General features: G+C 46.7%; 1 protein-coding gene across 2 annotated transcripts in view; it reads right to left on the bottom strand.

Moving 5' to 3' along the window:
* Nucleotides 1-24,377, bottom strand: part of ADCY1 (adenylate cyclase 1) — a 147,407-nt gene that overhangs the window by 106,519 nt on the left and 16,511 nt on the right. For both annotated transcript variants that reach the window (XM_055347810.1, XM_055347811.2), the window contains exons 2-3: nucleotides 22,343-22,492; nucleotides 4,750-4,868 (exon numbers count right to left, since the gene is read on the bottom strand). In XM_055347810.1, the coding sequence (XP_055203785.1) occupies nucleotides 4,750-4,868; nucleotides 22,343-22,492 (269 nt within the window). The remainder of the gene's footprint in view (nucleotides 1-4,749; nucleotides 4,869-22,342; nucleotides 22,493-24,377) is intronic.

Below are 24,377 nucleotides of genomic sequence, written 5' to 3'. Positions count from 1 at the left end.
ACCTGATATAATTCTTGAAATTGTAAGGACTTGTTCTGTGACTTAACGTATGACCTTTCCTGGAGAAAGATCCATGTGCACTTGAGAAGAATGTATATTCTGCTTTTTGAGTTTTGTAATGTCCCCTATATGTCTGTTAGGTCTATTTAGTCTATAGTGTTATTAAAATCCTCTGCTTTCTTTTTGATCTTGTCTGGATGCTGTCTGCTATCAAAAATAGACTACTGAAGTCGCCTATTATTATTGTTTTGTGGTCTATTTCTTTTTACAGTTCTGTCAATGCTTGTTTTATATACTTAGGTGCTTTTATGCTGAATGCATATATATTTACAATTATTTTATCTTCCCAGGAGCTGACCCTTTTATCATAATAAAGACTTCTTGTCTCTTCTGGCAGTTTTTGACTTAAAGTCCCTTTTTTCTGATACAAGCACAGCCATCTTTGCTCTATTTGGGGTCTCATTTGTATGAGCTATCTCTTTCTATCCTTTCACTGTCAGTTTATGTACATCCTTAAATAGACAGCATATAGTTAGGCTTGGTTTTGGTTTTGTTTTTATCCACTCAGCCATGCTATGTGTTTTCACTGGGGAGTTTAACCCATCTACACTTTAAGTATTGATAGGGAATGGCTTACTATTGCAACTTTGTTAAATGTATTCTATTAGTCTCGGAGTTCTTTATTTGTGTTTTCCTCTCTTTCTGCATTCATTTGTGTTACGTTAATGTTTTTGCTTTGATGTGCTTTGATTCCTTTTTCTTTCTCCTTTGTGTAGTTTCTATAGCCATTTTTTTTCTTTGTGGTTACCTCAGTGATTATAAAAACTATAACTGTCCATTTTGAGCTGATAACAACTTAAGTTCAATTACATACAGAAACTCTAACTTCTTCATAATTTATTTTATGTTGTCACAGTTTCTATTTATTCATATAGTATATATTTTAACATACTTTCCAGTTATTTACTTTTAATACTTTTGTTTTCTTAACTTTTATGCTAGAATAAAAAGTGATTTATGCACTACAATTACAGTAATACAGTATTTTGTATGTGTTGATGTATAAAACTTTACCAATAAGTATCGTATTTTCTTATGCTATTGTGTTGTTGTTTTGCATCCTTTCATTTCAATGTAAGAACTCCTTTTTGCCTTGCTTGTAAGGCAGGTTTAGTCATGAACTTCCTCAGCTTTTAATTGTCTGGGAAGGTCTTTATTCCTTCATGTTTTTAAGGAGACTTTTGCTAGGCATAGTATTCTTGCTCAGCAGTTATTTTCTTTCAGCACTTTAAACATATCATCCCACTCCCTTCTGGCCTGCAAGGTTTCTGCTGGAAAATCCATTATCCTACGCTGGTTCTGTTGTATGTGACAAGTCACTTTTTCCTTTCTGTTTTCAAAATTCTCCCTTTGTCCTTGGCTTTTGAGAATTTGGTTAAATGTATCTAGGTGTGAATTTTGGGGTATTCATCTTATTTGGTGTCATCTCAGTTTCTTGTAGCTGGATGTCCATTTCTTTAACCAGATTTGGGAAATTTTCATTGTGTGTATACATATTCATATTTAATAATATATTTTTACATCATATATGTAATATATGATGAAAATATATATATAATGTGTATGTGTTGTGTGTGCAAGCTTTCTGGTTCTGTTGCTCACTCTTCTTCTGTAACTCCCATAAGGTGTATATTGGTCCACTAATGATTTCCCATAATTTTCTTAAGCTTTCTTCAGTCTTTTCCATTCCTTTTTCCTTTTGCCCCTCTATCAGAATTATTTCCAGTGACTGCAGTGACTTGTCTTCCAGTTCACTGATCTTTTATTCTGCTTGATCTAGTCTTCTGCTGAATCCTTCTAGTGAATTTTTCAGTTCAGTAATTGTGGTCTTCAGCTCCATGCTCTCTGGCACTTGTTAATATTTTCTGTTTCTTTGTTGAAATTCTCACTTTGTTCATGTATTATTCTTTTGCCCTCCATGAGCATCTTTATGGGAGTTATTTTAAATTGTCTATCAGGTAAATTATATAACTCTGTTTCATTAGTCAGTTTCCGTATATTTATCTCATTCCTTTGTTTGGAACATCTTTGCCTGGTTCTTAACTTTCCTTAATTCTCTGTGTTGGTGTCTGAGATTTAGACAAAGCAGGTACCTCTCCCAATCTTCACGGACCGGTCCTGTACAGGAGGAGACTCTCACCAATCAGCCACAGATTCTGGTGCTTTACCAACCCTTTCTCTCCTGAGGGAAAAGCAGGCAGCTGTTATTTTTGTCTGTTCATTCTGCGCTGAGAAGGGGGTGAGTAGGGGGAAGTTATGGTATCTATCACCCCAGACTACCACCTCTGTTCTCTCCTGGCCAGACTGTACAAGACCTATCAAGAGATCCAGGGGAGAGATAGAGGCTTGTTCTTCAGGCAGCCCCATAAAAGTTGAGGCAGTGGTCACACTGACTCTTTCTCTCCCCAGAGAGAAGCTTAGAGCTGAGATTCTTCATCAGTTCACTCTATGCTGAGCAGCGGAAAGGGTCAGTGATGTCTGCCAGCTCTAGCTGTCAAAAGGCTCTTGACTTTTGATGCCTTTCCTGCAGTATGGAGAGGCTCTGGCTCCCCTCGAGGTATTCCAGGGATTATTCTGGTGGTCTGTTCTTCTCATCAGGGGACTGGGTCAGCGTGTCATGTCCTTATTTTGTAACAAGAGGCAGTGAGTGAAATGAGAAAAGTCAAGGCAGATATTAGTGTCAGCTAATCCCAGGTCCTGTCCCAGCCTGCCACTCACTGGCCAGGGAGTCCTGCATACCTTTCACTTTGTTGAACCTAAATTTCCTCATCTATAAAATGGAGGTGACAATGCCAGCAGTTCACAGAAGCATGATGATATTAAACAGAACCAAGTATTTAGCAGAGAGGTTCTCAGCATAAATTCTGCAGTCATGCTGGGCTCAAATGCTGGCTCTTCAGCTACTTTCCACCCACTTGGGCCTTCACCCCACACTGCTTAAGCATCCTCCTCTGCAGAAGGAGGACAACACTGGTCCTTACTTAATAGCATGACAATGGGCAGTGAACACGTGTGCTCAGAACAGTGACTGCTCAGCTCTCAACCAGACAGCAATTAGCCATACTGGCTTGGCACACAAGGATGACTGACTCTGATGGACCCACAAACCTCAACTCATCTCCAATGAATGAGTGTTGGTTTGGAGGGACCCAGTCTGTGGTGCTCAACATAAGAAGGACTGAGAGTTTCTATTGACCTTTTGTGTCTTCAGAGGCCAAATGGGCAGAGGGGCCTGACACCAACACCCAGAAGAACCAGCAAAAAACAGCAGAAAAGGAAAAGTGTTCCAGGTCCCTCAAACACCATCTCCTACCTGAGTGATATTTATGTAAAGCATTAATCCCAAATAGGCAACACTCAAACCATTCTAAGCACACTGTACTTGCATGAAAAGTATTTTTAAATGGAATCCACAATTTAACAAAATAAATACTTTTAAACAGAATCTTTAAAAAAAAAAAAAAAACAAGCAAACCTCAGAGTGTCTAAAGCAAGTTGGTTCACTTTGAAGGTTTAGTTTCCTCACCTATAAAATGGGAACAATCCCTGCCTCCTAGGGCTGTCATGAAATGAACAGAGTAAGACAGAAGAGCACACATATACCAGACCCAGCATCAACTAGCATAATGCTCAGCTACTATTCTGACATGGCAAATTCTGAGCCCAAAATGTCACTGCTCAAAGCCAGTTTTAGTGACAGATTTTTTACCCTCTCCAGTCAACAGAGGAAGTGTAAGAATACTGAAATAAGAAATTGGAAAGATAACTGTAACGTGCATCACCCAAGAAGCCAAGAGCCCCCTACACGTAGGACCTGTTTCCCTGCTAGGCAGATGTCCACCTGAACCTCCTGACCACATCTGCCCTCTCCTCCCTTCACAACTGAGACCCTTTGTCCACACTCCCCCATCTCCCCACCTGCACCATCACCTCCTCACCTCCTCCATCACCTCTTCACTTCCATCATCAGCTACTCACCTCCACCATCACATCCACCATCACCTCCCCACCTCCACCATCACCCCCACACCTCCACTATCACCTCCTCACTTCCATCATCACTTCTCCAACTTCGCCATCACCTCCACGCCTCCACCATTACCTCTATGCTTCCACTATCACCCCCCCCACCTCCATCATCACCTCCATACCTCCATTATCACCTCCTCACCTCCAAAATCACCTCCATCCTTCCATTATCACCTCCCCACCTCCATCATCACCTTCCCACCTCTACCATCACCTCCACACCTCCAATATCACCTCCGCACCTCCACTATCACCTCCACACCTCCACCATCACCTCCCCACCTCCATCATCACCCCCACACCTCCACTATCACCTCCTCACTTCCATCATCACTTCTCCAACTTTGCCATCACCTCCACGCCTCCACCATCACCTCCACACTTCCACTATCACCCCCCCACCTCCACCATCACCTCTACACCTCCACTATCACCTCCTCACCTCCACCATCACCTCCACTATCACCTTCTCGCCTCCACCTATCACCTCCTCACTTCCATCATCACTTCCCCACCTTCACCATTACCTCCACACCCCCATTCTTTCCCCACCTCCATCCATCCCTTCCCCACTTCTGTCACCACCTCCCCACCTTCACCATTATCTCCACACCTCAGCTTCCCAGGCTCCCCGCTGTGCCGGGTCAGCACCAGCCCTACCTCACATTGTCGTGCCTTTGGATGTAAATCTTGTGGAAAATCCTCTCAGGGGGCTTCAGGAAGTCCTCCTTCATCTCCATGGCAACGTTCCGGGGCAGGAGGCTCATGAGGAGCCGCTCCTGGACAGAAGAGAAGGGCCCGGGTTAGACAGCAGGGCCCCCTCCCTCCACTCCTCCTCACCTTACCCTCCCCAGTAAGGGTGCCTGGCCCCTGAGCCTGGGTAGGCCCATGTCCAGGCCTGGACTGCCACTGAACAAGCAACTCCCTCCAGGAGCACTAGCCAGGGCTGGCACAGCCTCCCCAACACCCAAGCCTCCCTGCGGCACTCCTCACGCTACTCCCTGGACACGCTCCTGAGTCTCGGCCTGTGCTTCAGTGTACAGCAGGGTTACAGCTGTGAAAACACTGCTGTCTCCACCAGGGCCCCAGCCTGGCTTCTCTCCCTCCCCCTACTGCTCCAACAATACCCCAGAAAGAGTCTTTCACATTGGCTTAAAAAAACAAGCTGTCCTCCTGAGGTACCCACAGAATCCTCTTGTTCTTACACAGATAGGCGGGCTACGGGACCATGTGGCATTCTTTCTTGGTCTTTGTCTTCTTATTTCTCCCTTAGCTGTGTAGGTCAAGCATTTTCTTTTTTCCCCCAAGAGAAAAGAATAAATGTTTGGATTTTTCAAAATAAACTATGCCATCCTGGAGAGTCCTTTCCCCTTCCTAGGCCTCAGTTTCCTTGTCTGGACTGAGGGAGTAAGTAGGACTTTGATTCTTATCCTCCAGTTGGATGTTCCCTGACCCCAACCCCAGCTGGCCCTTGACCTGTTGGGCACACCCCTATGTCTGAGAGACCATGTTCCAGAAATGTGGTGTGAGGGTCCCCGACTCATCCCTCAGTCCCTCCCATGCCCCTCCCACTCTGCTTTGAAAAGAAAAGCAAAAGAGCAGAGTTTAAATCCCACGTAGAATCAGGTAGAACATCCCACTGACAAGCGCGAAAACAGGCTGGAGAGGGGAAGAAGCTCCATCCCTCCCACCGCGCCCTCCGGCTCCAAGCCCCTCCGCAGCGGCCTGTCTTGCTCAGTGCCAGCAGCATTCCCTCCCTCCAAGGAGCCTTAGCAGTAGCCACGCGGGCACCCAGCACTGAGATGCTTCCGCCTCCTCTCCATCCCCAGCCACGCAAGCCTGCCAGGCACAGCCCTGGGAGTCCCTCCTGCACAGGCTACATCCCTGACCCAGGAGCGGCCTCCATCCTGTGTGACTTTCTCGGAAGGAGCACAGGTGCCCAGACACCTTCACGTTCAGGAGCCGCCACAGTGAAAATAGCTACCCACATCCCAAAAGCCCAGATGATCTCTGGGAAGTGGCCATGAGGGCCTCACCCCTCTGCTCCACATGGCAGATAGCATTCCATGAGCACAGCCCATTTTACAATGGGAGAACAAATTTGGCACACTTGAAGTTTCCTCTGGTAAGTTACTTCCACATAAACTTCAGAGGAGGAAGACCAGGTCCAGCTCTGCCTGATGCCAAGTGAGGCTAAGTCTATGCCTCAGCTGCCTGAGTCCTGGCACCGGAGTCTGTGGCCTGGAGGTGTGTCCTAAACAAGGCCAAGGTCTACACTGAGAACCCACCCCCACCAAGGGCCCCATTGCAGTCCCCACCCGAGCCCTCACTATAGCCCCCAAGTAGATCCCATGAAGCTCTGCCGCAGCCCCCATGTGGCCTCCACCTTGGCACCCACTTTCTGAGGAATTGAAAAATGCAGGATACTGAACTCCAAGGACCACGAAAATGTGACAGGTGATGGGGGAGCATCCAGAGCCACAAATGCTGATCCCAGGAAGGAAAGAAAGACTGCTGGGAAGCCCCTGGCACACATCCTGACTACCAGCACACGGCCCCCAGCATGGGAGACTGGAGCTCACGTGGACAACTCAGCCATGGCACAGGGTGCTGCAAGAACCAGCTGTGGCAGAGTCACCCAGCTATCAGCTGGCTGTCCCCAGTAGCCCTGCTCCACTGCTGGCCTGACAAGAGAGACCCTTATTTTCACTGGGGTTCTTGGCTACCTGGAATAAAGACCATACTTTCCAGCCTCCCACGCAGCTAGATGTGGCCAGGGAGACGTGAGTTGAAAGGTCATGTGGAAGCTTTGGAAATGTTCCTTAAAAACAGTTTGTTCTAGGAAAAACCAAATAACCTTCATTAAAAACTGGGCAAAGGACATGAACAGTCACTTCTCAAAAGAAGACATGCAAGGAACCAACAAACATGAAAAAATGCTCATCATCACTAATCATTAGAGAAATGCAAATCAAAACCACCATGAGATACCATCTCACAGAAGTCAGAATGGCTATTATTAAAAAGTTAAAAACAACAGATGCTGGTGAGGCCGTGGAGAAAAGGGAACATTTGGTGGGAATACATTGCTGGTGGGAAACGTAAATTAGTTCAGCCACTGTGGAAAGTAATTTGGAGATTTCACAAAGAACTTAAAACAGCACTGCCATCAAATCCAGCAATCCCATTACTGGGTACATATCCAAAAGAAAATAAATCATTCTACCAAAAAGGCACATACATGTGTATGTACATCGCAGCACTATTTACAATAAAAGACATGAAATCAACACAGGTGCCCATCAATGGTGGGCTGGATGAAGAAAATGTGGTACATATACACCATGGAATACTATGCAGCCATAAAAGAGAATGAAATGATGTGCTTTACAGCAACATGGATGCAACTGGAGGCCATTGAAGTAACACAGAAACAGAAAACCAAATACCACATGTTCTCACTTACGAGTGGAAGCTAAACATTGGATACATATAGACATAAATATGGGAAGAACAGACACTGGGGACTCCAAAAAGGAGGAGAGAGGGTCAGAGGGAGGCAAAGGTTGAAAACTAGCTACTGGGTACTATGCTTTAGTACCCGGGTTATGGGATCAATTGTACCTCAAACCTGAGTATCACACAGTATATCCACGTAACAAACCTGCACATGTACCCTCAATCTAAAATGAAGGTTAAAATTTAAAAAACAAAACAGCTTGTCCCTCTTCCAGTCTTCTCCTGCTGTTGTTGGGAACACAGTCATAACAGCCAGATCTCCACCTACCATCTTGGTTTAGGAGGATGAAGGCAACACACTAGGGACACAGGTGGCGAGCTAGATGGAGACAGCTGAGGGTTTCATGGATCACACCTGCCGCACCACCATAAAGTGCCTACCCTGGAATGTATACGTAAGACAAAAAGAGCTATGTTACTTCTGTAAGCCACTGTCACATGACGTTCCTAAGGACAACTGCATTTCTAACCAAGGGCTCAGCATTAGCTCCGTCCATTGGATTAGCAGCAGCATCTAAGCCAATGCAAGTTAATAACCACAGACTAAAGTACAAAACCTTTCCCACAGGAAGCAAGCTGCCATCTGATAAGACTCAGCATTCATTTCTGATAAAAAAAAAAAAAAGACAAAGCAGCTCATTCACATTATAAAGATTCCACGTGAAATTCACATCCAATCTCAAAACCCTCAAGGCCCAAGCAGCAGTAAACATTAGTGTCAAGAACAGATCATATGTCAATAAGCTCTAGCCAACAAAATAATTTAAATAGCCAGAAATCAAAAGTATAAAAGCTAATATGAATATGGGTCATACAAAGTACCTCAGTGTCCTATAAAGACTATATAAAAATCTTAACAAATTTATCTTATCAAAATGTGACTTAAATGTACTCTTAACAAAAATTAGATTTTCAGTGACAATTGTGAAGACTCTACTTCTGGGAAGATGGAGAAGTATTTTTCCCTATTCCTCCTGCTGAACACAGCTGAAAGTCCTGAATGTTACACATCAAACAATCAAGACTAAAAGAGGGAAGAAGGCAGAAATCTTGAAACCAAGAAATGACATAAAGGTGAGTTCCTGAGGTTTCTTTAGCCTCATATATGCCAGACTGAGTGCTGGAGAAGTGGGCAAGTCAGCAATACCAATGGGCACAGACCAAAGGAAAACACAACAAAAGCAGCTCTCTTCAGCCAAAGGCCCAGGACTGGGCAGCCTGACAAGAAGAAAACTTTCAGACAATAACTTACCTACTCCAGGCCAGAGACACTGAAAACTCTGTGCCCCAACCCCACCCACACCAGCAAAGGCCAAGTAGAGAGGCCAGACCTCCACCCCCACCCCAGGCTGTGAAGGGGCCCCCAATCAACCCACCCACTCCCAGAGTGAGCCAAGCCTTCCTTCTCCACCTGCTGGTAACAAGCATCCCCCAACTCTGCAGAGTCAGGGGAACCAAGGGGATCTCATTCTCCTCCCCTAAGCCAGGTACTATTAGTGGGGACCATGAGGGACTAGAACTCTCACTCCTGCCCAGCAGTAAGAAGGAGCCCTCCCCACATGGTGTCAACAGAGGCCCAGTGTGGAGCCGAAACTTCTAACCCCACCTGGCAGTAAAGAGACAGCAACCCCCCTTTCCCAACCAGAGTCATGTCACAGAAAATCATCAAAAACAAAATGTCCAAATAATATACAGAGCCTCATACATAACATTCCAAATGCCTAGGTTCCAGTGAACCAACACTCATCATACCAAGAACTAGAACAAGCTCATCAAGTGAACAAAGACAACCAACGCACATCAATACCAAGACAGAGATGCCAGAATAACCAACAAAGACTGTAAAGCAACCATCATAAGAATGACTAAATAAAGAACTATGAATGCACTTTAGAAACATAGATATAAAAATCTTTTGCAGGATAGCAATCCAGTGATATGCAACAAGAAGTATATACCCCAAACACATGGGGTTTAATCCAGGGATGGAATGCTAATTCAAAATTGAAACATCAATCAGTGCAACACACCATGTCAACAGAATAAAAAAAAATCACACAGCAATTGATATCAAAAAAGAATTTGACAAAATTCAACATCTATTTACGATGAAAACTTCCAGAAAAATGAAAATAGAAAAAAAATTTCCTCCTCATGATAAGGAATATTCAGAAAAAGCCTACACCTAACAAACATTGAATGCTTTCACTGGGAACAAGGCAAGGATGTTGGCTCCCATTACTCATATTCAACATCTCATGGGAAGGTCTTATTAGTGCAGTAAGTTCAGAAAAGGAAAGAAAAGGCATACGGATTGGAAAGAAAGAAATAAAAGTAATATGATGGTCTACATGGGAAATACAATGGATGTTACAAAAGCAGAAACAAAAGAAAATTGTACCAAAAAGACTCCTAGAACAAATAATTAAGTTCAGAAGGTCACAGGATACAAGATCAATATACAAAAGTCAATTACATTTCTATATACTGGCAATAAACACATGGACACTGATATTTAAGATACAATACCATTTACAGTTGCTCAAAAATGAAATACTGAGGTGTAAATCTAACAAAACATGTATAGGATTTGTATGTTAAAAACCATAAAAGACTGATTAAAGAGATCAGAGAAGATCTAAATAAATGGAGAGACATACCATGTTCACGGATTGGAAGACTCAACTTAGTAAAGATGTCAACCCTCTCCAAATTGATATACAGTTTTAATATAAATCCTATCAAAATCCCAGCAAATTCTTTAGTACCTATAGACAAAATCATTCTAACACTTAAATGTAAAGGAAAAGGAATAATACTACTTAACATAATTTTGAAAAAGAACAACAAGGTAAAAGAAATCAGTTTACCTGATTTCAAGGCTTGTTATAAAACAACAATAATCCAGACAGTGTGATGTTGGTTGCCAGATAAACACATAAGACAATAAAACAGAATCTAGAATCCACAAATAGACCACACAAATATGCACAACAAATTTTTGACAAAGGTTCAAAAGTAATTCAATGGAGGAAGGGTAGTCTTTTCAACAAATGCTACAGCAACTTGACATTCATAGACAAAAAAATGAATCTTAACCTAAACCTCATACCTTATGCAAAAATTAAATTAAAATATGTTATAGATTTAAATGTAAAAGATAAAACTTTCAGAAAAACACATAAGAACTAGGGCTAGGCAAAAAGTCTTTAGACTTGACACCAAAAGTACAAAAGGAAAAATCGGTGAATTAAACCTCATCAATATTAAAAATATTTGCTCTCAAAAAGACTCTGCTAAAAGAATGAAATGATCAACTATAGGTTTTGATAAAATATTCACAAACAACATATCCCCAAAAGTACTGTTATCTAGAACATATAAAGAACTCTCAAAGCCCAGCAGTTTAAAAAATCCAGTTAGAAAGTAGGCAAAAGACATGGATATGTTGCTGGGTACATAAATGGTACAACCATTCTGGGAAAGTTTCACTATTTCTCAGTAAACTAAATAGGCAACTTCCATATGACCCAGCAACTGTACTTTTAGGTATTTGAGCCAGAAAAATTAGTACCTATGTTCACACAAAAACCTGTGCATGAATGTTCATAGCAGCTTTATTCCTAATAGGCCAAAACTGGAAACTACCAAGACATTCTTCAATGGGCCAACAATTAAACAAACTGTGATACAGAGCCACACCATAGAATGCCACTTAGTAATAAAAAGAAACAAATATTGATATATTCAACAATATGGATGAACCTCCAAATAATTATGCCGAGTGAAAAAAAAGCCAATCCCAAATGTCTACAATATTTTACGATTCCATTTATATGAATTTTTTGAAATCACAAATTTATAGAAATGGGTAACAGGTTAGTGATTCCCAGGTCTTAAGAATGAAGGTGTTGTGGAGGGAAGTGGATGTGGCTATTTAAAGGGAACATGAGGGATCCTCAGGGTGATGGCTGTTCCATATCTTGGCTGTCCCAATGTCAATATCCTGGTTGTGATATTATACCACAGTTCTGCAGATGTTGCCATTGGGGAAGCTGGGTAAAGGGCACATGGGATCTCTCTGTGTTATTTCTTGTAACTAAATGTGAATCTACAAGTAGTTCAAAATAAAAACAGTTTAATTTAAACAAAAAAAAGATTCTGAATATGGAGAAACTAGAGGCTTTGCATACTCCTGGTAGGGATGGAAAATGGTGCAGCCACTTTGGAAAACAGTCTAGCAGCTCCTTAAAATGCTAACCATAGAGTTACCACAAGACCTAGCAATTCTACTCCTAGGTATTTATCCAAAAGAAATGAAAATGTGTTCACACAAAAACTTGTGCATGATTTTTTATAGTAGCATTACTTATTATAGCCAGAGTGGAAACAACCCAAATATGTATCAGCTGAGAACAGATAAACAAAATGTGATCCATCCATACAGTGGAATATTATTTGTCCATAAAAAAGAATGAAATACTAAAACATGCTATGATCTGGATGCACCTCAAAAACATTATGCTAAGTGGAAAGAGCCAGTCACAAAAGATCACCTATTATATGATTCCATTTGTATGAAATGTCCAGAACAGGTAAATCTATGGAGACAGAAAGTAAATTAGTGGGTGCCTATGTCTTGCTGGAGGGCAGGTGTGGGTATACATGGAGAGTGACTGCTAATGGATATGAGGTGTCTTTGAGGGATAATAAAAATATCCTAAATTTAGATTATTGTGTACTAATTTTCTACAATAAGATCATTTGACATATGTATTAAATAAGATTAATAAGACTAAGATTCTTGTATAATTCTATATAATAATAACTCTATAGGAAAAAGCATTTAAATGAACTATATTCAATTGGACAAAGTTTATTTAATTGAACTTTATGGTACATAAACTCAACAAAGCCATTTAAAAAATGAAAAATAAATCACAACCGTAGTGGTTTGAGAAGGTGCTGTCCATGGGCCAGCCCCATTTAAAAATCCATACTGCATCACTTAAATGGAAGTCTTCTTTCTCTTGATAAATTTCTTCACATGATGAGAACCCAAATTGTTCCATTTACCTTGTTAGGGTAACAAATTGAGTGTGTGCTTTAAATAGCTGCATATTATTTTTGGAATTCTGATTTAATAATGGCATCTGAGGAACAGCCAGGGCTCTGGGAGGGGCCAGCTCCATACGATGGAACAGGGAGCTGAACTCAGGGATACAGGGCTTCCTGGACAGGCTGCAGGCAGCGGAGGAGGAAGCTGAGGGTGACCTCCTATGCCTCTCACCCTGTGCTCTCCAGCTGTGACAGGCACAGACTTCAGGTTAGACCCTTGTGGGGGACCATGAACACCCTGAAGCCCCCAAGTGGTCTTCACCACCCAGTGGAGCTGCACTTCCAGCCCATATCCCCTTCCTCTCCAAGCAGAAGGAAGGCAGAGCTCACACTTACCAAAAGTAATACCTGTGACCACCTCCACCTCAATTTGCTGCCTGAATGCCTCCTCCAGTTCCCACCTCCCTGCCTCTACCTGGCAAACCCCTACACATCCCTCAAAGCCCTGATCGCTCTTGTTCTTCCCCATAGTACATCCCTATTCGGTTCAGTCAAGGCCACCTCCTGAAGCCCTGGCACTGGTCACTTCTGAGAGCATCTCTACAGCCAGAGCAGCCCTGGCGTCCTCTGCCCTGCCCCAAGTCTGGTTAGTGTTCTCAGCCATGGTGTCCTCCATCCACACTGCTGGAGGGGTTCAGGCCCCTTCCCTTCTTCTGGCACCAACTCCAGGCTGGACAGTCTGGAAGGTGAGGGCCATCTCCACTTGTCCTCACCCCTACCTCTTATCCCAAGTTCACTAGCAAGGTCACAAAAGCATGTGTATGAGATGCACACACAAAGAGGCCACCGCTGGGAGCACTGGGCCAAAGAAGCTACAGGATCAATCCCCCAATCACACTCAATTGCGTTCATTCACTACACACCTATTAATGAGGACTCATGACTGCACCTCTACCAGCCATTGCTCCACAAGGTAAAATCACCATCGAGACAAACCAGAAGGAGGATTGGAAAAAAAAACAAACAATAATGGCCTCTAAAGTTGGGGCAGTACTGCGAAAAGGAGTCTCCTTCCAGGGTGGACAGCAGGCCCTGATCAGAGGAGCAGGCTAAGGGTGCAGTGTGCTCAGGTATGGATACCACCGCCCCTCATCACCCACAACCAGCCACACTCAGGGCTGGTGGATCCGAGGCCTGGAGCCAGTTAGGGAGCTGCCCAGCCACAGTCCATCAGAGCCAGCTGAGAACCTGGCAGGATCCCCTCTCCTGCCTCCTGCCACATGCAGTTCAAGTAAGAGCAGGGGGGGAAGGGAGGAAACCCAGCAGGAAGGGACCATCCCCCAGCCCAGGCCTGCTTCTCCACCAGCTGCACAGGGGCGGCCATATGTACTTCTATTTGCACTCAGCCATCCAGGGAGCCCAGAGCCAGGCACTCACCAGTCCAGGCACACTCATCCAGGACTCACACGCAACATCTCCTTATTTTTAAATCATACACTCGACTTTTATTTGAAATAAAATAAGATGTTGTTTAGTGGCTGCTATGGACTAAATTGTGACCCTCCCCTCCATATTCATAGATTGAAGCCCTAAAACCCAATGTGGTGACTATATTTGAAGACAGGGCCTTTAGGGAGGTATTAAATTAAAATGAGGTAATTGAGTGGGCCCTAATCCAATGTGGCTGCATTCCTCTTCTCCTCCTAAGAGGAAATCAGGAGACACAGAGAGACACCAAGGGTGTGCACACAGAGGGAAGACCATGTGAGGACACAGGGAGAAGATGGCCATCGGTAAGTCAAGGAGAGAGGCCTCAGATGGAACCAGCCCTGACAACACCTTGATCTTGGACTCTGCAGCCTCCAGAACTGTGAGGAAATACATTTCTCTTGTTGCAGCCACCCAGTCTCTGTTACACAGCCTAAGCTGACCACGCCAGCCCCGGGCTGCCTCCCTCCAGACTTCTGCCCATGAGAAAGACAATTTCTATTTTGTTTAAGCCACCATTTTCCAGGTCAGTTACTAGCAGCCAAACCAGATTCTAACTGACGTGCTGTCCCAACGGGCCACTTTACTCCAGACAGGCTCTCTCAGCTCTGTCTTCCTCAGCGGGTGGGGTCAGAGCCTGCCTTCCCATGGCTGCTCTCCCCGACTTGTGGCTCTGCTCCTCGGACTCTTCCAGAAAAGGCCAGTGGGAAACCGCAAAGCTCCCTGCAGCCTGCAGCTGTGTGTGCTGAGTCCCTCACCCTGTCAGAGGTCCCCTCCATGGGTCACTTCATGTCACTATACTAGACATAGCTGGGCCCAGTTCCCTAATCATCTGAGAGCCAGGCTGCAGATGCTGGACTCCTTGCAGCGGATCTGCCCTCTCCCTCATAGACCACCAGATGCCCACAGCACAGCAGATCCCATGTCCTCACCAGCATGGAGGTGGGCCCTGGTGGGCTCAGGGACCTTTCCTCTCCCGGCCACACCTGGGCTCTATATCTTGGCATGTGGCTTCCGAGCCTGGGCTGTTCCATCAAGGAGAACCAAGAGGACCAGTGTGTCCAGGAGCCACATGTTGGCCACCACCTCCATCTGCCACACAGACTTCAAACAAAGTAGGAAAAAGACAGATGTGGCAAGGCCGCTTAAGGCGGCTCACACCTTTAATCCTGGCACTTTGGGAGGCTGAGGTGGGCAGATCACAGGAGGTCAGGAGTTTGAGACCAGCCTGACCAACATGGTGAAACCCCATTTCTACTAAAAATACAAAATTAGCTGTACGTGGTGGCACATGCCCGTAATTCCAGCTACTCGGGAGGCTGGGGTAGGAGAACTGCTTGAACTCGGGAGGTGGAGGTTGCAGTGAGTTGAGATAGCGCCACTGTACTCAAGCTGGGGTGACAGAATGAGACTCTGCCTCAAAAAAAAAAAAAAACAGATGTGGCAAACAACTGGGTACCCACAAACCTCCTCACAGCCCCCCAGGACATGCCGCAGAGCCTCCCACAGACCAAGGCAACAACCAGCTCCGGCATCTTCCTCAGCAATATTGCAGCACTGGCCACAGAATGACAGGGAGGAGACTCTGGGATTCCCGGAGCTGATACAGAGCAAACTGTGACGCACAAGCCACGAAAACCAAGCAGAAGGCGGTGACTGAGGGGCCCAATGTAGTGCTCCTGGAGAGCTAAGGAGACTGAAGAACCCAGTGGGCTGTGCCAGCCACAGGGGAACAAGACGCCTCAGCATGGAGCCAGATGTGTGACATCCACGCAGAAGGGGGATGCCCCCGACACCACTTTTGACGGTCCTCAGAAGAGATGCTGGCATTCAAGGCAGGAAGGAGGCTGGGCAGGGGCTGCTCCAGGAGGCCATGGAGCAGGTCACCTCCACTACCCAGCATATGACCAACAAGTTGGGAGCTGGGAGCATTCTAGAGCCTCTGATGCTGACCACAAACACCCTGGACCTCAGTTCCACTTGCACGGGTGTCCTGGCAATGGCAGGGGGCTGACAGCACACAGGAGTCATGTCACCCCAACCAGGCAGCATGCCCTGCCCCTCGCTCCTAGAACCTGGTGCATGAAACAGCAGCAGGGCAGGGACCAAGCATCCACCTGACGCCCACCCAATCCACTTCGGCACCAAGAAGCCAAACCACTAATGAAAACAAGACTGAGAAAGAGGCTTTCCCTGCCGTCCACGTGACAGGCCTTTGTGAGATGTGGGAATCCGAGCTCCGTCCTCCATAATCACCAGCCAGCTCGACCTGGGCTCAGAGAGCGAGCTTTCCATGCTGTGACTGATCAAATTGCAATCGCGTTTTCCTTGAAGTTCTGTCTAACTCATCTGTAAAACCATCTGGGCTTGCTGTTTACTTTTTGATGAGCTTATAAATTACTGAATCAATCTTTTTAATAATTATAGGATTTTTCAGGCTTTCTTTTTCTTTGCGGATCATCTTTGGTAACTCACACTTTTTCTGGAAATTTGGCCATTTTGTCTCTCTTCAAATATACTGGCATAAAATTATTCTCAGCATTTCCCTATTATCTATTTTTAATCCCTGCTTTATCTGCAGCCTTTCTCATCCCTCATGCTCCTTATTTGTGTCTGCTCTTTTTCTTCTTGATCAGTCTCTCTAATGCTTTTCTATTTCAAAGAACCAACTTTTGACATTTTTGTTCAGAAACAGAAAAAGCTCTGTTAAAAGAACCTTCACACCCCTTTGGAGCATTTTAGCTCAGTTATTTGTAAGCCTAAAACATCTGTGTGAGCATTTTTTAGCTGAGGAGATCTATGGCCACGAAAGGAGGAAACAGCCATGTGGTTCCCTTGGAAGATCCCGGGCTCACCCTGGCTCTGCCACTGGTGACTCTATTATTCGCTCCGTTATCTTTCCTGGGTTATTTAAATTTTCAGAGCCCCAGTTCTCAGATTTATTAAGCAGAATAAAGTCCTTACATTCCTAACCATGATACAGAGGGCTGAAATTAATTTTAAAGAGATCTGACAACTCAGAAAGAACATCTTAGTACCTTGACCTTCTTCTCCGCCCAGACCCTGCAGGCAAGGACAGATGAAGGGCAGGGGTCCAGGGTGACCCTTTGTTCTGTTTCTTTGTTTTGCTGTGTTGAGAGGAGGGGTCATTTTAGCTCATTCAAATCCCCCCAAAGGAATCAGCCTCAGGCACACTGACAATTCAGGTAAACCTTTCCTAAGTACAGCAGAGAACTTTCCAGACAGACAGGAAGTAGTGCAATGAAACAGACAAGCCCCCATCCCCACCCCACCCTTCTCCAGAGCCTCTTGTTCTATGGGCTGCCCTGAGAAGGTGGAGGGGAGGAGAGTGAGAGCTACTGTAATATTTCCCCTCATAAGAATGTTGGCAGAAGCCTCACCCCTTGAGACTGGCACCTGCCTCGGCAGGAGCAGACCAGACCCTTAAAGCCTCAAAGATTCTGCAGGGCACCCGCAGGGCTATTGACACTAAACAGTACAGGAGGGGAAGGAGAAAGCTCCTAGTGTCTGTATCTGTTGTCACCTTCTTCATGGGTTGCTGCAAAAGTTAGCAGTAAGTAGGCACAGAGCACCCAGGGATGCATCCTGGCTGGTAAAAGCCAACACTGGCATCATAAGCCAGGAAATTGAGAGGTGCTCCCCAGGGCTTAAGATGAAGCACACCCTACTACTGGTGTCAAAACATAACTTAGCAAACTGGGCAAGAACGATCTGGCATTGGGGAACAGAAGCATCCAATGCGTAAACAGAGTGGAGAAGAGCGTGAAAGCCGGTGGCCTCCACCCCTGGCACTGCCAGAAGGCTCGGAGCAAGGGCACTGCTGCTGCAGCCATCTCCATCTGTTCCATCAGTTCCCATCCCAGAACAAAACTGGTTCAGCTGGGACAGGATGAGGAGTTTTAATATTGGGAGTTTGCATTTCAGAACAGCAGTCCCCTGCTGTGCTCTCCTGCAAACCCAGGCAGTCAGTGGGGGCCATAAAGTGCAGACCTGTCCACACTGGGAGGTGTTTTCTGAGCCTCCTGAGCCAAACTCCTATTTTGTGAACTGAGCACAGTGCTCTCCCTACTCACAAAGCCACTGACCACAGTGCCTCTGAGTTATGCATTCATCCCCCAGGAAGAAACAAAAAGAAAACCACCGCCAAACTCCCCAGTGTGTCTGCTCCCCTGCCTCCACGCACTTACCTGTGCACTGACCCTCAAAACGTGTTCATGATGTCTCTTTCCTGCTAGGCTCAGGAGCTCCCCTCTGCGAGCACAGAAACACAGGAGCCAGCCCTGCCCCCCTCTCTACCGGTCAAGCCATCTCCTTCCAGCTGAGGTCACAGGACATGAAATGATTTCCCTCAAAGCACCGTGCATGGGAGCGTAAGGCTCGGAGTCTGCCCACAGGCCTCCCCTCAACTTGACCTCACTCAGCCCCCATCTTCTGGTCCCTCTGGACGTGCCCTGCATTCCACCGCCTCCTACCAGTGATGCCCACATCGGCTCCCAGGACCAGGGTGCATTGACCCAGAATCCCTCTCAGGACTGGGTTGTGTCCCCTCTAGATCCCATCCCGAAACCAAGGTGTGTCCCCCAGATCCCCTTAGGACCAGGGTACATCCATCCACCCAGAAGCCCTCCCAGACTGGGGTGTGTCCACACCCAGATCCTCTCCCAGGACCAGGTGTGTCTCCCTGGATCCCCCAAGAGAATCAGGTCACATCCCCCCATATCCCCTCTCAGAACCTCAGTGCATCCCCCAATCCACTCCCATCACCCGTTGTGTTGCCTGGACAGTTCAAGTGGCTGGAGAAGGCTCTGGGAACAGGTGCTGAATGGAAATGTGTCATGAATGAAATTAAAACATGAAAGGCAGATGCTCACGACTAGCCACATGGTAAGGCTCCCTCACCTGTCATTCAGGAGACTGGCGTTTCATGCTGACACACGTGAGGCCTGGGCAGGGCTGCCATGGCCACCTCTAGGCTCTCTGGATGGCCAGGCAGTCTCCAGGCAGATGCGGAGGGGCAAAGTGCCTGTGTAGCTGAGAGACCCAAGAGCTGGCAGGGCCCTATTGGGCCCCAAGTGCTCCCCTCTGCCATCCCAAAGAGACAAGGCTCCCTGCACTGACATCAGGCAGCAGGTGGCCAGGAGGAACCTAGGTGCTGATTACCAGCCCATCTAGGCAGACAGTTATTGTGAGATACAACCCTGTAGGCTCAAAGGGAATCGACAGAAAAAATACAGCAAAAGTCAGGACAGCTGAGGTCTGAGGATACACTTGGTAAAGTCAGGGAAGGCATGTCCTCAATCAGCGCTCATGTGTCAAAACATCAGCTCAGCTATGAAGCAACAGAGGAAATCATGAAAGAAAATGATCCTTCCATTTGAAAAGATAAAAGATTGAATTTTACACAAGGAAAAGCAAAGCTGGAGGAACAGACCTGGGGAAACGTGGGGATGAGGCATCAGTGTCTCTGTTATATAGTGAGAAGTTCACCCGACTGCCAGGAAAGTCAGAATATAACGGGACGGAGGGTTGGAGCGTGCTAATCACAAAGAAATACAGAAGGTGAACAAGCATGAAGGAGTCACCATCAGCCTTAGTAAACGGAAAGGGGCAGGGGAAACAGGAGGTGCCAAGTCCTCACAGAGAGAGAGGGAGGCAGGGAGGGAGAAAGGTGGAAACCAACAGGCAGAAGGAGAGGGAGAAGGGGAGAAAGACAGGGACTGCAGAGCAGCTCATCAGAACCCCAACCCCCCAGGGCCCCACCCTAGGGGCTTTCCCACCTACAGGGCTGGGTGAGGCCTGGTAATCTGCATTCCTAACAGGCTCCCCACTGCTGCTGATGCAGTGGTTGGCCTGGGCTGCTATAGAGAGCAGAGTGTAAGCAGACATCATTTATAAAGATGTAAAAGAGCACAAGTTTGGGAAAATACCTCAGAAACTTGGGAGAGAAATGACATATTTACACTGCTAAAAATGTTACTCAGTGAATACTTCATGTGTGTGAAGAAAAAACTCTTTTAGAACGTGGTATCTAAATGTCAGACACTGAGAACACTGCAGAACGTGCATTAAGGGGAAGAATAAGCAGATGTGTTAAATCACATTTATCACACCAGTAGCTATGTCTGTGCAAAATGATAAGCAAAAAGACAGAAAATAAAATTATATATACACCAAAATGACAATCACGTGGGGAAAAATACACATAAAGACAAAATCTGAACACTAAATAGCATTTGGCTGGGTTAACTGGATTGGGTGACATTTTGAAAATGTCCTGCTTAAGAACATCCACTCTGCAGTTAGAACTTGGACACATTTCTGAGCCTCCCTGAGTGTGGACTGCCTCCTCCATAGGGCTGAGGAAAAAATCCCTTGCTTACAGAGCTGCTATAAAACCCAGTGAAATGCTGCACATCAAGCAGCAAAGGCTAGACTAGACAATACTGGGAGGAAAGAGAGTCCTCAGGAAAGGCAGCAAGTGTCAGAAAATAAATGAAAAAAGACCAACACAGAAGTAGGAAAGGAAGGTATGGAAAAGGAAATGGGAGGGAGACAAAAGAGGAAAAGAAAAGGAAATGCACACAAGCAGGGCCCATGAAAAGAGCCTTTGCCTTCTCCACTACAGAGGATGTAGTTCAGGGGAGAACAGGGCTTCCAAAGATTCATTTCTGGGATCTTATGGTGGTAACAAAGTAAGGCTATGTGCCTCCCAGAAAGCACAAAGGAGATATCTCTCCTTGTGTGACTGACTCTGGTCTAAGAGAAAATGCTCAGGGTTCAGCCTCGAAAGATGCTCAATTTATACACACACTGACACATTCATGCACACACATAGACAACACATCAACACATGGGCATACACACATATACACATATCCCTGCATATCACAGACACACACACACAGACATACAGGCATGCCCACGCAAACACATCTACATGAATACAAAGCCACACACACATGCAACCACACAGACGTACAGATAGGCACATACATGGACACATACACATGAGCACAGGCATTCACAGACACACATGCACACATGTACAGAGGCAAAGGCAAATATGCACATATCCACACATGCATCTCCACAGGGATGCACATGTACATATACACAGACACATACCACTGCCCACATAACATCCACATGGACACGCCCTCCTACGTGTTCACATAGACAGCAATGCACACACCACCTAAACATATATATGTGATCTATTTCCTACTTTTATTGTATATCCTACTTTTATTGTAACTATTAGGGATCATAATGTCGATACATGAAATGTGTTTGTGAGTTTTTACATTTGTATTTGGTATAACACCTTATATTCATATCGTTGAGAAAGAGATCCTATATGTCAGCTACAGGCCTGAGACATCAGCAGTTTGGTATCACAGAGGCCTGTAAGCCCCAAGGCTAGGGGAAGAATCTAGATCCTTCCAGTGAAGGCACCTGGAATGTGCCAGGCTTATCCCAAGGGCTCCCAGATGGTCCTTCCTAAGCCCACATGCTGGGCACAGGCCCCGGGCAGCAGACAGAGAGCACAGAAGATGGGTCATAGAGGGCGGTGGGAACCTAGGCATGGCTCCTTCCAAGCCACTGCTCTTTCCCTCGCGGCTGTTTCATCCTGAAAATGGGGTGATGCCGGCCACTGGAGGAATCCCAAGGGCTGTGGGTGCTGTATCATGACCACTGTGACCCCTCTACAACTCCCAGCAAAAGGGCATCTCTGCCTTCCAGAAGTGCCAGCATGCTCTGAGGACGGCCACACTGAGCCAAGGGCAGAGCTGGTGGAAGCCTCAGGCCAGTGGATCAGGGCCACCTGCACGGTCACATTCACCCGAGGCCCAGCCAGGACCTGCCTCGTCCTCCCTGGGCAGCTGACCTATTCCAGCTGCAACCGGAAGTCCGTGTGTGCCCAAATGCTGTCCCCAAAGCAGCCCCATCCCAACACTATCCCAAGGGCAGCAAACCCAGCCTGCCTGTCCATTTGCTAACTATAAAACCTCAGGGCATCTCCTCCACAGCCTCAAATACCAACATGTACCACTGGGAATTGTGGCCCATGTCAAAACGAGGTAAACTGAGGCTCAGGAAGCCAGCTTCTTCCACCTCCCCAGCCCCACAGCCAACCCCTCTAGGCTGACTGGCCCAAGCCACTGACCTGCTTCTCGTTCTCATCCTCCAGCCTCAGTCGGTCCTCAATGCAGCTCCGGGCCTGCAGGAACGCCTTCCTCTGCGAACGCTCAGTCAGAATCCGCACAAAGACCCCATACATGTTCACACCGACGAAGAGCAAGGCATTGGCGCCGAGCTGCAGGGAGAGAAGGAGGCAACATGTGGAGCCTGACATCCCACACACACAAAGAGGGCCCAGGCCACCCGGAGAGCATAGCAAGAGCTCTCCAAAAGCCACGCCGCCCGGGCCAAACCCACAGCGCAGGGCCAGGGACACAGGGAGTCAGCCAGGCAGGAGCTCGTCCTCACCCTGTCCGGGCGGCTGTGAGACAGCATGTCAGGGGATGAGGAGCAACCAGGCCTAGTGTCAAGGCCAAACTGTGTCCCCCAAAATGCATAAAGTCCTAACCCTCAGGACCTCGGGATGTGACTAACTGAAAACAGGGTCTTTACAGAGGCAATTAAGTTAAAATGAGGCCATCAGGGTGGGCACTAATCCAATCTGCCTGGTGTCCTTTTAAGAAGGGAGATGAGGACACAGACACAGCCAGCGGGAAGACTCTGTGAGGGCACAGAGAGAAGACGGCTGTCTGTAGCCCAGGAACGAGGTCTCAGGAGAGCCCAGCCCTGCCCACAGCTTGATATTGGACTTCTGGCCTCCAGACTGTGAGATTCTCCATTTCTGTTGTTTAAGGTGCCCAGTCTGTGGTGCTTTGTTATAGCAGCTTCAGAAAACCAAGACCCCTGGAGAATACATATGTGTAGAGTGGCTGTTCCCACAAAGCCTGCACAAACTCCTCTGGAAAGATTCAGGAAAGGTGAGTTTACAAAAAAAAAAACAAAAAACGAAAACAGCCCAGATGTTGATTTGGGGACACAGTGAGCACCAGCACAAGATGGGGAAACGCAGTGTCCAGAGCCCGGTCTCTGCACTCTCCCTTAGTCCTGTCCCCACTTCAGCTTCAACGGATGAGACACAAAGAAGGGGTCAGCCTGAGAAGGAGCCAGCGCTAGCAGTGCACCCACACTCCAGGCTCAGAACCAGGCTCAGACCCAGGCATCAGGCACCTGGCGCCAGCCTGACCTAGGGTTCCCCTCCACAATCACTTCCCGCCCCCCACTGCCTGCTGCCGGTCTCATCATCTGATCTGTCTCTACGTCTTGCAGACCACTGGGTCTGGACACAGGCAACTCTGACGAGCCATGCAGGGCCACGGCATGTCCTGCCAGAGGCCCTGAAGAGGGGCTGCAGTTTGTAAGTATTGTATGAAATGGGTGTTCCTTGGTCACTCGCAAAATTGGAGAATTTCTATGTCTGATTAAGCCCAGGCATTTCTACCTGTCTCCCAGGGAGCAGAAACCTGCAGGCTCCAGCTGTCACTGCTCCACACAGATTAACCACAAACACCCCCACATGTGAATGTGTGCTGCACACTATGAAACAGAAGTAAAATCAAAAACAAACTCACACAGCAGTGTGGGGAGCAGCTGCCACCTGACAGGGACCAAGAGAGTCCAGGAGGTAGACCCATGAGACGGGACAGATGGGTGTCACCCTGATGGGGCCAAGCTACAGGCAGCAGGATGGGACCCCCAGACGGCTCTAGGAGGGAGACCTGGCAGCTCCTGGCCACCTACTGGATGCTGGGGCTGAGGAGCAGGTGGGAGAGCTGAGACTGACCAGGGGCAGGGGCCACAGGGAGGGGAGAGGACAGATTTGGAGCACCTTCAAACCTGAGGTGTATGACATAGCCTCAAAGGCACATCCATCAGGAGGCTGGAAAACAAACCTAGGACCAACGGTCACATGCAATCTGGAAACAACATCAGAGCCACTCTCAAAGAGGTGACAGGGAGGGAGGACAAGGAACACGAATCTGCAGGGCTCCAGCTGACAGCCATCCTCTGCCTGACACCTCCATGGGGGAGCTGACCCTCGCCCAGCACAGCTCCCCACACACATCAGACACACCCCCACCTGACCCTGTGGGGCTGACGACGTTAAACACCACACACTGGCA

This window comes from Gorilla gorilla, chromosome 6 (assembly GCF_029281585.2).
Source record: "Gorilla gorilla gorilla isolate KB3781 chromosome 6, NHGRI_mGorGor1-v2.1_pri, whole genome shotgun sequence".
NCBI classification, from domain to species: domain Eukaryota; kingdom Metazoa; phylum Chordata; class Mammalia; order Primates; family Hominidae; genus Gorilla; species Gorilla gorilla.
This window is presented reverse-complemented; position numbering and strand designations above follow the sequence as displayed.